The following is a 14,242-nucleotide window of genomic DNA, read 5'->3' as shown; positions in this document are numbered from 1 at the left end:
CCTGGGTGGTAAACTAATAATAAAAGGGGAGGGTAATAAACAAGAGGAATTGGAATTGCTCATTTATTAGCATAAGTTAAACCTAGTCAGTATTACAGAAATCTGGTAGGAAGACTTGCAAAATTGGAATGTTAAAATCACAGGTTATGTTTTATTTAGGAAGGGCTGAGTGAACAAAAGGGGAAGGGAAGTAGCACTCTGTCAAAAATCGCATTTCCTGTTTCCAAGTCACTGATCATTCAGAAGAAAATTATCTTGAATACTTACCAGTGTTCTAACAGATAAAGCACAAGATGGAGTATCAGTTAGTGTCTGCTACAGAACACCAAATCACAGGATAACTGGCTCCTTATGCACCTATCTATTATTTGTAGAGAAAAAAGCTGCATTATTATGGGGGACTTCAATCTGATTGACACACTCTGAAGGTCTCGTGCTGCCAGTATTAAAACTTCCTTGGAATTTCTACATGTGATAGATGCCTATTTCCTATTTTAAAAAGTGTTGCAACCAACATGGGGGAATTCTATATTAGATTTAGTCTTGATATAGAAAAAGGAACTAATCACAGAACTGAAGATTAACGGTAGTTTGGGTACCTTAAGTATCATGACCTGATAATATTTTTAATGTGGAAACAGAATAAAGTCCAGATCGGTAATATATTATAGATACACACACACACTTGGTGCTTTAACAGGGCCAGTTTCACAAAGCTGAAAACAATTATGAGCCAAATCAGTTGGGAGGAAGAATTTAATCAGAAAAAATGTGAATCACAATTGGGAATTGTTTTAGAACACTTTACTAGAAGCCCACAAAGTCGGAATGCCATATTAGTTAAAAATATCAATCTGATCTACAGGGGAAGTAAAGGAAGCTGTAAAAAAACCCCCAAAACCATAACAAATAGAAGAAAGGGAAAATCGATAGTAATGAGTATAACTCAGAAGCTAGAAACTGTAGAAAATCAATAAGGGAAGCAAAGGGACACAAGGAGAAACTTATGGCCAGACATTAAAACCTGTTTTTTAGGTATACTAGGAACAAAAAGAATCCTGATAATAGTGTTGGTGTATTACTAGATGGAAATGGTAGAATTATCAATAATAATACCGAAAAGGTGGAAGTGTTCAATAAATATTTCTGTTATGTTTAGGTTAACAAAGAGAAGGATAAGGGGTGACCTGATTACAGTTTGTATGTACCAACGTGGGGAATAAATAATAATGGCTCTTCAATCTAGAAGAGAAAGGTATAACACAGTCCAATGGCTGGAAGTTGAAGCTAGACAAATTCAGACTGGAAAGAAAGAGTAAATTTTTAACAGTGAAGGTAATTAACTTTTGGAACAATTTATCAAGGGTAATGGTGAATTCACCATCACTGACAAATTTTTAAATCAATATGTTTTTCTAAAAGATTTGCTCTAGGAATTATACTAGGGAAGTTTTATTGTCTGTGTTTTACGGGAGGTCTGACTAGATGATCACAATGGCTCCTTCTGGCCTTAGGATCTATGAATTTATGGAAAGTCACATAAACACTTTTGAAAATTTTATCCTAAGTCCATATAAAAGTGCCTTGGGGAGGAATTTTCAAAAATACCAAATGAGAAGCCCCACTGACCTTCAGGTACCTAAATATTGAGTTAGGACTCTAGCTTCTTATTTTTGAAAATTTTAGTCAGGATCTCTAAAGCTGTGGTAGCTAGAGCTCAAGGGTGGCAGGGCGGGGAGGAGAGCAAAGGTGGTTTAGACCAAGCTTAAGGTTTTATGGAAGAGGTACAGGTTTCTGAAGGATTTTTTGTTTGCTGTGTTTTAAGCAGAGCGGCTCTATGAAACCTAGAAATAAGAGGACAGTATCACACCGAAAACCCACAAATGCTTCCTACCTGTGACTGTAAACTAGGACTGTTAATGAGGTTGGGAGCAAAAATATAAAAAGTACATATCCACTGCTTTAGGTACTTTGGCAAATACTGAAAAACACACAACTTAAACAGCAATAAAAGGAGCAGCTTATCTTCACATACAAAGCCAGAGTTATTCATCCCGCAGAGTCAGAGTATCCACCCTCCCTCCTAAAGTTGCAGTTCTTTCAGTGTCCACCAAAAGTGACAAGCAAAAAACCCTCCATGTTATTTGTTCCTCTGGCTTTCACAATGTGACCTGCTTCTTTGTTTCGATTAGACTGTAAACAATCTGGGGTAAGAACTACTTTCACATTGTGTCTTCTACTATGCTGATCACTCTGTGACCATTTAAATAGTAATGAAGACGACAATATGCATTCCAGGGATCATGCTAGGCGGCTTTATAAAACCCTATATAGATAGCTAAATATACCTTAAAAATTATATCTATACTTCAAACTGAGGCCTTTTCAACACTTAAAACCCTGCAGTGGCGCTGCTGTAGTGCTTCAGTGAAGACACTAGCTACCCCGACAGGAGACATTCTTCCATCAGTGTAGTACTCCACCTCCCTGAGAGGTGGTAGCTAGGTCGGCGGGAGAATTCTCCTGTCAACCTAATGCTATCTACATCAGGGGTTAGGTTGGTTTAATAGTGTCGCACAGGGTTGTGGACTCTTCATATCCCTGAGCGACAAAGTTATACTGACCTAGTTTCCTAGTGTAGACCAGGTCTGAACTTTAAAAGAACTCTAAGCTGGATTCTGGATTCTTTTACTAAGTCCCTATTTACTTATTATGCCTACAGGTCCCGAAATCTGGAGATTTTATGAAGAAAGTGAAATGATCCAACTGGCCTATTTCATAAATAGGCACTGCTTTATTTGCATATTTTGTGTCTCTAGTTTTAAGGAATTTTTTTTAAGGTTTCTACTCCTGCTCCTCAATTGCTCTTCTACCATAATAGCCAAGCTATCATAAAAGCCCTTACAATATATATTTTATTAGGAAGCACTTAGGGCTCTTTAAGTCTTAGGTAAAAATAAGCAGAAATACAAGCTGAAGTTCAACACCTGGCTCTGATTTCAAAAATTTTCTGCAACCTAATCACAGAGCTTTTTGCATCTCAGTAATCAATTGAAATCAGACTGGAGACAGCACTCAAGAATATGCAAAAGGAAAGAAAATAGCAGAGAGAGGAAAAGAATGGACTAATATTTTAAGACTTTTCCAGCTATAGTTTCTGTGCTCATTTAGGAGGAGGAGGAGAAGATAAAAATATAGACTCATACCTTCATATAGTGTTTGAAGATATCTGCTGCTGCATGCATGTCTACTATATCATAGATAATAAGTTTGCTAAAGGCTGCCAGAAGGTTCCTTCTTTTATGTAAAGCCTCTATTTTGTTAGCTTCATCCTCTTCATCTCCCTCTAAATACAGTAAAGAAAATATTTATTAACATCTGCTGTTTTTTAAGGCAACACAATACCCAATTATTTTTGTTTAATAAAATCAACAGTTTTTGTAAAATTAAACTCGCCAAAAAGATATCTAATGTACTTTCAGGAGAAACTAAAACCAAAGAGAGCGAAATTCAAGCTGTTTTTTTGTTAACAATCTTGGCAAGAGAACAATTCACAAATGCTTATTTAATCTGGTTGCATTGAACCTATGTATTTCACATATGAACAATCAGAAACAACAATCACATTGCAGAATGATTTTTGCAACAAAATCTCTAGTACATGCTTTGATTTGACATTCCTGGCACTTCAAAATAGCAACAAATAATAGAAGAGAAATGTCACTTGATTGTTAGAAACATTAACATAAAATGCAACATAAGCACTCCCTCTGTCAATGAAAACAACAAGATATAATAATCAAACGTGAAAATAACAGACCACGACATAATAAATGAGATTCCACCAATTCGGTAAAGAAGTACGTTAGATACACATGTTGAGAACAGTGATCACTTCACTGTGGAGTGAATTCAACCAGATTAAAGAAACACAATTGGTATAAAGAAAAGGAGTACTTGCGGCACCTTAGAGACTAACAAATTTATTTGAGCATAAGCTGCAGCTCACGAAAGCTTATGCTCAAATAAATTGGTTAGTCTCTAAGGTGCCAAAGTAGTCCTTTTCTTTTTGCGAATACAGAGTAACACAGCTGCTACTCTGAAAAAATTGGTATATAAAAGGGGGGCATTTACCTTTTGTAACACCTGTTCTCTAACTATATTGCCTCTACAGAACCAGCTACTTGGGAACAGAACTTTTTCAAACAGTAGTGATGGGCATATCGCTCTGGTCCTGGTTGCTCTGGGCCAAGGGCATGAATAGCACCCCACCAATGTTCCCCTAATTCCCTCTGCCTCCAGCTCGTGTTGCAGTTGCGCCCTGAAGAAGAGAAGGCTTGAAGGGTCAGAGTTGCTTTGTGGAGGCAGTACTGCTGCCTAAGCTTGCCAACCTAGCGAGGAGGGCTTTAACCTAGGTTCAAAGGGGGCAGGTGAAAAAAGCCCACAGGTAAGTATAAAAACCGGTGACCTTAACAGAGGATTAGATGTGAGACATCTTGATTTTAGTAAGGCTTCTGACACAGTCCCACATGACATACTCATAAGCAAACTAGGGAAATGTGGTCTAGATTAAATTATTATAAGATGGGTGCATGACTGGCTGAAGGACCATATTCAAAGAGTAGTTATCAATAATTCACTGTCAAACTGGGAGGATGTATCTAGTAGGACCCGCAGGAGTCAGTCCTGGGTCCAGTACTATTCAATATTTTCATTAATGACTTGGATAATGGAATGGAGAGTATCCTTATAAAATTTCAGATGGCACCATGCTGGGAGGGTTTGTAAGCACTTTGGAGGCCAGGATTAGAATTCAAAACAACCTTGACAAATTGGAGAATTGTTCTGAATTCAACAAGATGACATTCAATAAAGACAAGTGCAAAGTACTACATATCGGAAGAAAAAATTAAATGCACAAATACAAAATGGAGAATAACTGGCTATGTGGAAGTACTGCTGAAAAGGATCTGGGGTTTCTAGTGGATCACAAATTGAATATGAGTCAACAATGTGATGTAGTTGCAAAAAAGCATATCATCATTGTGGGGTGTATTAACAGGAGTGTCGAATGTAAATCACGGGAGATAACTGTCCCACATTAGTTGGCACTGGTGAGGCCTCAGCTGCAGTATTTGAGAAGGGCAAGAAGGGCAGAACCACTGATCTCAACAGGTTCTTTTGAGAGGGGTCCCTGGGGATAGGGATTGGAGGAGGGGATTGAGGAGGAATAATTTTGAATTCTATTGGATACTTGTGAATAATTTCTAAAATTATTTGTCTGTGGTAATAGATGTTTAGATGCAGATGGTCTCTGAATGGAATGAGACTAGATTAAAATTGGACCACAGCTCTCAGGCACTTTGTCAAACTTGGGACCTAAGGCCTGGCACAGTAGCTTGTGAAGATAATTGGTTCACCTCCTGTTTGTGGTTTAAAGCTCCTTCTGTTTTGCTGAGAAGACTGTTGAGGACGATATTGTTGATGATAATATGGTCTCCTTTGGGTAATGTGTGAGGAAAAGGAAGATGATGAATTTTGTTGTGTTGGTACCTGAGAACTGATACTCCAGGTCTCTTCCTGGACTGCTGATAAATGCCCAGGAGTCTAGGTCTGTACCTGCTCCTTCATTTTTCCAGAAACTCATTGGTTCCGGATCTGAACAATCCTTTTCCCTAAAGGGGAAATCATCAGCCTTGGAGTTGGTTTCAGAGAAAGCCTGAAGATCTAAGCAAAACATACCTTCCAATGGAAATTGCAGATTCTAACTGCAGAACCTGAAGAATCAAACAATGCTTTCAGGGCATGTTTGACAACTTAATGTCCCTCCGTAATGATGGCACATGAGTGTTTTCTATGTTTATCTTGGAGAGATTTGGTGAACACTGACATGTTTCCCCAAAGAGGATATTGGTAGTGTGCCACTATAGCTTGGTAATTCACCACGCTTAAACCTAAAATAGAGGAAGAGAGACTTTTCTCCCCAGTAAATCCAGACTTATTTGAAGGAGTAGAATGCACCTGTCCATCTTTAGATCTTTGTACAGCCACCTCTACAACCAAAGACTTCATAGCTTGATATGTGAGGAAATATGAGAAATTGTCTTGGAGTATGTGGTATAATTTGTCTTCCTTTTTAGACATCACCTGAACAGAATCTATACTTGACCAGATTAAGTTTTGCCATGCAAAAGTCTTGTGTGTTGGGTGAGAGAGGACAAGTACAAAACGCGATGGCTAAACATACCCATGCTCTGGTTCTCATCATCTTGGTCAATGAAGACATGGTCCATCACAAAGCTAAGGAGTTCAGACTGGAGCCCAGAGTCTGGATTGAACACCAAAGGTTGAAGACCCTCTCTACCTCCAGTCATCAGCTGGTGGCTAAAAATCATCAAGAGATCACAGAGCAGCATGAAAGCCTGAAACACAAAGTTACTTCATTCAGTTAACCCATAAGGGTCAAGATCATTTTAAAATATAAATATGCTGTTTATATAATTTCTAGACATTTTCCCACCACTAACTGGTAATTGCCCTTCTGCAAAAATGCAGAGTTGTGATAGTTTGATACTTGTGGGTCCATGTTTTGTGAAGGAGATCACAGGGAATTTCTATAACTCTTAAGTTTTACGCCTTTGACTTCTGACAGGATATGGTTTGCCACCTTTCCAGTGCCATCAGGTGGACCCCCACTGCCTTGAACTGCCAGTTCTTTATTACTGAAACAAAAAAATTAGAACTGGAAAAAAAGAAAAATGAGAGTTAACAAAACTCCCAACACTGAGATGGGAAGGTGGGTTAGTGAGTGAAGATCTATCACAGCTGTTTATCTTACAAGAACAAAAGATCAAAAGTGCCCAGTTTTCCTTGAAATCCATGGAAGTTGAACATGCTCATTTGCAGGGATGAGTAGGCAGCAGGTAATTATCTCTTCTGCAGAGATACATACTGTGACAGATCCCTACTCTGACACTCTATAGCTCCTGGAGAATTTCAATAAAACATGCAACAGTGAAGTAACTATAAGAAGTCCTAGATTTTCATGCATAGTTCTTAAAGTGTTTGCAACAGAGGAAAGTATTATTTTACAGATGGGGAAACTCTGGTACACAGAGTTGAAATGACTTGCTCAGGGTCACCCAGCAGGCTAGTGACGGACTCCTGAGTCCTAGTCACTTGAGTTCCAGTCTAGAGTTCTATCCACGAGACTGCACTGCCCCCCTAAAGTTAAGATGCTGCAACAGGGGAAAACTGAGATAAAAGATAGAATGTACATTGGTTCAAAGAATTACATAAAAACTAAAATAATGAGATAGATAGTTACCTCTAAAAAAAATTAGGTAGAAAAACTAGAATGACATACAAAATGAAATAAATTATGAGGGAATTGATGAGTTAAGGCACTAGTCTAGGAAAAGGAATTAAAAAAACCACTGCTAACTAAGCAAATCCTTGATTCTTGCTGTGAGCCTGAGTCTCAGCCATAATTCTTTCTAAAGATATGTGCTGTTGCCCTAAATCTTCGAGATAAAAACTGTTTGAAGTTGGCTGCAGAAGATGACAATTCTAGGACAAAACTGAACTTCACATGTTCTTGAATATGCCAGCCTGCCAATGATATATGCATTTACTGCTTTTTTAGGTACTGATTTCCTGGAAACAAAAGGAGGGGAGGTTAGCTATTAGTAAGGCTGTGATTCTGTCACAGATTCCGTGACTTTCACGACCTCCGTGACTTCCACAGCTGCAGGAGACAGTGTGGCTGACCCTGGGGCCAGCTGCTCGGGCATCCCGCAGCCAGTCGCCGCTGGAGCGGCCCCGGGGCCAGCCGCACTGGCCGCTACTGGAGTGTCCCTGGGCAGCTGGCCCCAGCGAGCACCCAAGCAGCGGTCCTGGGGAGTGCCCCAGCAGCAATGGTCCGAGGAGTGGCCAGAGCAGTGGCCCCAGGGAGCGCCCAGCATCGGTTCCAAGGGTGGCCCTGGGGACCACTCGAGCAGCAGCGGTCCCGGGGTCATCGGGAGAGTGGTCCCCGGGGGCCTTGGAGTAGTGGGTCCCCCAGAGCAATCAGCCCCTACCACTGGGGCAGGGCCCCCCCAGAGCAGCTGGGCCCAGGAGCAGAGATTTAGTCATGGATATTTTTAGTAAAAGTCATGGAGAGGTCATGGGCTGTGAATTTTTGTTTATTTCTTGTGACCTGTCCATGACTTTTACTAAAAATACCCATGACTAAATCTCAGTTATTAGTGTCAGGATCACAGCTGGCCCCCAGCTTCATCACTAGGCAACCCAGAAAGCTCAGCTGAGCACAATGAGCCTTCTCCAAATGACCATGCTTCCTGACTGGGCAGAAGAGCTTGCGGCCCACTACATGAGCCTTGACGCGGCAGCAGTAGAGCAGTAGCTCAGTGCATACCACATCTCCAGCTGTGCTTGTGCCCTGCTCCTGGCCTCCACCCCTTGTTCCAGGTTTCACCCCAGCTCCAGTCTAGTCTTTGGCTCCCAGCCCTGCTCCTGACTCTGGTTCTGACCCTTGGCTTGGCTCCTCATTCTGGCTTCACCCTGTGCTGACACCTGACTCCTACATGGACGCGCAACACTATCCCAAACTGCCATTGCAACCACCAGATAAGGTCCCACTCCGCCCTAAGAAGGCCGACCACACCCTGGCAGCTTACAGTTTGAACAGTCCACAAGGATCAGAAGTAGGGAGGGTCACACTTTTAGAACAGAATGCAGTCCTTCAGGCTCAGGTGTACATGCCAGGATGGTGCCTGCAAGCTCCTGACCCTTCCACCTGCTACCTGAGAGCCCAAGGTCCCCCATCTGACATTTTCATTGGAGACTGTCCCAATTCCGGGGGTTTACGAATTAATATCACCTGCTCTTCACACTGCAACTGCTATCACACCGCACAGACTGTTCCTAAGTAGGACTTGTGATTAGTCTGCTTACCAGAGAGGCCCTGGTATAGGCTTCCCCACTACTGGAGCTGTCTAACCCTCTTCTTGAACACTTTGAGGAGTTTGTCTAGACAATGGCAAGTATTTTTGATGACCCTAACAGAGAGCGCATTGCAGAAGCTGCACTCCAAGCCCTCTGGCAGGGGTCCCAGCCTATCATCAGATATGCAACCATGTTTCAACGCCTGGAAGCCGATCCCTGCTGGGATGAGGCCGTGCAACAAAATCACTTCCAGCAAGGACTCAATGATCCTTTTAAAGATGAATTAGCTCAGGTAGAACCCGCACGTGCCCTCGGGGGCCCTGATCAAGCTGTACATTAGGACTGATAACAGGGTGGATTTGATTTAAATCACTACTCAGGAAGACTCGATTTAATCATGGATTCTACATAAAAGTGCATTCCTGTTGGTTGTTACCAACCTGAAAATCCTGCATGTTCAGACATGTTCTTTTCATCATCTTCAACACAGCTTCCTCCTGAGAAGGAACACTTCTCATGATATTGTTTCATTTGGGAAACCAGACCTTGCATTTCTTTGTTGCACTGTTTGCATTTTGCACGCGTGCCTGTCTTACCCACAGGTAGAGGAACTTCATTAAAATATTCCCAAACTGGGTCTCTTTTACAGCCTGCTGCCATTATAGGTTTTCCCTTCTACTGAAAGAATGGTATGGTAGATCTCAAATCAATGAAGGCTACGCTGAGCCCAGGTCTACACTAGTACTTTAGGTCAAATTTAGCAGCGTTAAACTGATGTAAACCTGCACCCGTCCACACGATGAAGCCCTTTATTTCGACTTAAAGGGCTCTTAAAATCGATTTCCTTACTCCACCCTCAGAAGTGGATTAGCGCTTAAATCGGCCTTGCCGGGTCGAATTCGGGGTACTGTGGACACAATTCGACGGTATTGGTCTCCGGGAGCTATCCCAGAGTGCTCCATTGTGACCGCTCTGGACAGCACCCTCAACTCAGATGCACTGGCCAGGTAGACAGGAAAAGAACTGCGAACTTTTGAATCTCATTTCCTGTTTGGCCAGCGTGGCAAGCTGCAGGTGACCATGCAGAGCTCATCAGCAGAGGTGACCATGATGGAGTCCCAGAATCGCAAAAGAGCTCCAGCATGGACTGAACGGGAGGTACAGGATCTGATCGCTGTATGGGAAGAGGAATCCGTGCTATCAGAACTCCGTTCCAGTTTTCAAAATGCCAAAACCTTTGTCAAAATCTCCCAGGGCATGAAGGACAGAGACCATAACAGGGACCCGAAGCAGTGCCGCGTGAAACTGAAGGAGCTGAGGCAAGCCTACCAGAAAACCAGAGAGGCAAATGGCCGCTCCGGTTCAGAGCCCCAAACATGCCGCTTCTATGATGAGCTGCATGCCATTTTAGGGGGTTCAGCCACCACTACCCCAGCCATGTTGTTTGACTCCTTCAACGGAGATGGAGGCAACACGGAAGCAGGTTTTGGGGACGAAGATGATGATGATGAGGATGAGGTTGTAGATAGCTCACAGCAAGCAAGCGGAGAAACCGGTTTTCCTGACAGCCAGGAACTGTTTCTCACCCTGGACCTGGAGCCAGTACCCCCCGAACCCACCCAAGGCTGCCTCCTGGACCCAGCAGGCAGAGAAGGGACCTCCGGTGAGTGTACCTTTTAAAATACTATACATGGTTTAAAAGCAAGCATGTGAAAGGATTACTTTGCCCTGGCATTCGCGGCTCTCCTGGATGTACTCCCAAAGCCTTTGCAAAAGGTTTCTGGGGAGGGCAGCCTTATTGCATCCTTCATGGTAGGACACTTTATCACTCCAGGCCAGTAACACGTACTCGGGAATCATTGTACAACAAAGCATTGCAGTGTATGTTTGCCAGCATTCAAACAACATCCGTTCTTTATCTCTCTTGTGTTATCCTCAGGAGAGTGAAATATCATTCATGGTCACCTGGTTGAAATAGGTGCTTTTCTTCAGGGGACACTCAGAGGAGCCCATTCCTGCTGGGCTGTTTGCCTGTGGCTGAACAGAAATGTTCCCCGCTGTTAGCCACAGGGAGGGGGGAGGGTTGAGGGGGTAGCCACGCGGTGGGGAGAGGCAAAATGCGACCTTGTAACGAAAGCACATGTGCTATGTATGTAATGTTAACAGCAAGGTTTACCCTGAAAGAGTGTAGCCACTGTTTTATAAAATGTGTCTTTTTAAATACCGCTGTCCCTTTTTTTTTCTCCACCAGCTGCATGTGTTTCAATGATCACAGGATCTTCTCCTTCCCAGAGGCTAGTGAAGATTAGAAAGAAAAAAAACCACACTCATGATGAAATGTTCTCTGAGCTCATGCTGCCCTCCCACACTGACAGAGCACAGACGAATGCGTGGAGGCAAAGAATGTCAGAGTGCAGGAAAGCACAAAATGACCGGGAGAAGAGGTGGCGGGCTGAAGAGAGTAAGTGGCGGGCTGAAGACAGGGCTGAAGCTCAAATGTGGCGGCAGCGTGATGAGAGGAGGCAGGATTCAATGCTGAGGCTGCTGGAGGACCAAACCAGTATGCTCCAGTGTATGGCTGAGCTGCAGCAAAGGCAGCTGGAGCACAGACTGCCACTACAGCCCCTGTGTAACCAACCGCCCTCCTCCCCAAGTTCCAGAGCCTCCACACCCAGACGCCCAAGAACGCGGTTGGGGGGGTCACCGGCCAACCAGCCACTCCACCACAGAGGATTGCCCAAAAAAAAGAAGGCTGGCATTCAATAAATTTTAAAGTTGTAAACTTTTAAAGTGCTGTGTGGCATTTTCCTTCCCTCCTCCACCACCCCTCCTGGGCTACCTTCGTAGTCATCCCCCTATTTGTGTGATGAATGAATAAAGAATGCATGAATGTGAAGCAACAATGACTTTATTGCCTCTGCAAGCAATGATCGAAGGGAGGAGGGGAGAGAAGTAGAGTGAACCAAGGGGCGGGGGGTTTCATCAAGGAGAAACAAAGAACTTTCACACCGTAGCCTAGCCAGTCATGAAACTGGTTTTCAAAGCTTCTCTGATGCGTGCCGTGCCCTCCTGTGCTCTTCTAACCGCCCTGGTGTCTGGCTGCACGTAACCAGCAGCCAGGCAATTTGCCTAAACCTCCCACCCCGCCATAAACGTCTCCCCCTTACTCTCACAGATATTGTGGAGCACACAGCAAGCAGTAATAACAGTGGGAATATTGGTTTCGCTGAGGTCTAAGCGAGTCAGTAAACTGCGCCAGCGCGCCTTTAAACGTCCAAATGCACATTCTACCACCATTCTGCACTTGCTCAGCCTGTAGTTGAACAGCTCCTGACTACTGTCCAGGCTGCCTGTGTACGGCTTCATGAGCCATGGCATTAAGGGGTAGGCTGGGTCCCCAAGGATACATATAGGCATTTCAATGTCCTCAACAGTTATTTTCTGGTCTGGGAATAAAGTCCCTTCCTGCAGCTTTTGAAACAGACCAGAGTTCCTGAAGATGCGAGTGTCACGTACCTTTCTCGACCATCCCACGTTGATGTTGGTGAAACGTCCCTTGTGATCCACCAGAGCTTGCAGCACTATTGAAAAAGTACCCCTTGCGGTTTATGTACTCGCCGGCTTGGTGCTCCAGTGCCAAGATAGGGATATGGGTTCCGTCTATGGCCCCACCACAGTTCTCTGAGCATTCTCAACTCAGCAAACCCATTGCAGCAAAGCCATCCACTATGACCTGCACATTTCCCAGGGTCACGACCCTTGATATCAGCAGATCTTTGATTGCGTGGGCTACTTGCATCACAGCAGCCCCCACAGTAGATTTGCCCACTCCAAATTGATTCCCAACTGACCGGTAGCTGTCTGGCGTTGCAAGCTTCCACAGGGCTATCGCCACTCGCTTCTCAACTGTGAGGGCTGCTCTCATCTTCGTATTCATGCGCTTCAGGGCAGGGGAAAGCAAGTCACAAAGTTCCATGAAAGCACCCGTACGCATGCGAAAGTTTCGCAGCCACTGGGAATCGTCCCAGACCTGCAACACTATGCGGTCCCACCAGTCTGTGCTTGTTTCCCGAGCCCAGAATCGGCGTTCCACAGCATGAACCTGCCCCATTAGCACCATGATGCATGCATTGGCAGGGCCCATGCTTTCAGAGAAATCTGTGTCCATGTCCTGATCACTCACGTGACCGTGCTGACGTCGCCTCCATGCCCGGTATCGCTCTGCCAGGTTCTGGTGCTGCATATACTGCTGGATAATGCGTGTGGTGTTTAATGTGCTCCTAATTGCCAAAGTGAGCTGAGCGGCCTCCATGCTTGCTTTGGTATGGCATCCGCACAGAAAAAAGGCGCGGAACGATTGTCTGATGTTGCTCTGACGGAGGTAGGGGTGACTGACGACACAGCTTACAGGGTTGGCTTCAGGGAGCTAAAATCAACAAAGGGGGTGGCTTTACATCAAGGAGTATTTCAGGCAGGACTTCACGGAGGGTTCCAATAAGAAATGGTGCACCTAAGTTATTGTTCTTATTGGAACAAGGAGGTTTGTCTGGCCTCTGATTGATACATGGCTAGATTTACCTCGCTGCACCTTCTCTGTGAGTGACTGCAGTGTGACCTAGAGGAATGAGTCCCCTAGACGGGGGAGGGGGAGGAAGCAAATGAGTACAAAACAAATCTGGTCTATTTCTTGTTTTGATCCACTCCATCTATCTTTTACATCTTTGGCTGGCAGCAGACGGTGCAGAAGGACTGCATGCCATCCACATCACATGGCTGCCCGGCAGAAGATGATGCAATAGGACTGCTAGCAATCCGTATCGCCTGCCTGCCCGGCAGAAGATTGTACAATACGACTGCTAGCCTTCCTCATCTCTTGCCTGCCCGGCAGAAGATGGTACAGTACGACTGCTAGCAATCCGTATTGCCTGCCTGCTCACCATAAGACGGTTCAATAGGACTGACTGCAGGACTAAAGAGAATGACCTGGTCAAGTCACTCCAAATTTAGACCCTGCGCCCATGTCTGTCCAGGCGCTCCCGGCCGACATGGCCAGGAGCACCTTGGACATGACGATGACGGCTACCAGTCGTATTGCACCATCTGCTGCCATAAGGCAAGGGGTTGCTGCTACTGTGTAGCAATGCAGTACCGCGTCTGTCAGCACCCAGGAGACATACGGTGACAGTTACCTGAGCGGGCTCCATGCTTGCCGTGGTATGGCGCCTGCACAGGTAACTCAGGAAAAAAGGCGCGAAACGATTGTCTGCCCTTGCTTTCATGGAGGGAGGGAGGGAAC

General features: G+C 44.5%; 1 protein-coding gene across 9 annotated transcripts in view; it reads right to left on the bottom strand.

The window, feature by feature from the left end:
- STAG1 (STAG1 cohesin complex component) overlaps positions 1 to 14,242 on the bottom strand; it is a 380,157-nt gene that overhangs the window by 56,483 nt on the left and 309,432 nt on the right. For all 9 annotated transcript variants that reach the window (XM_073360216.1, XM_073360223.1, XM_073360219.1 and 6 more), the window contains 2 exons: positions 6,248 to 6,422; positions 3,207 to 3,346 (listed from right to left, as the gene is read on the bottom strand). In XM_073360216.1, coding sequence (XP_073216317.1) covers positions 3,207 to 3,346; positions 6,248 to 6,422 — 315 coding nt within the window. The remainder of the gene's footprint in view (positions 1 to 3,206; positions 3,347 to 6,247; positions 6,423 to 14,242) is intronic.

Source organism: Lepidochelys kempii, chromosome 9 (assembly GCF_965140265.1).
Source record: "Lepidochelys kempii isolate rLepKem1 chromosome 9, rLepKem1.hap2, whole genome shotgun sequence".
In the NCBI taxonomy this organism is placed as follows: Eukaryota; Metazoa; Chordata; order Testudines; family Cheloniidae; genus Lepidochelys; species Lepidochelys kempii.
This window is presented reverse-complemented; position numbering and strand designations above follow the sequence as displayed.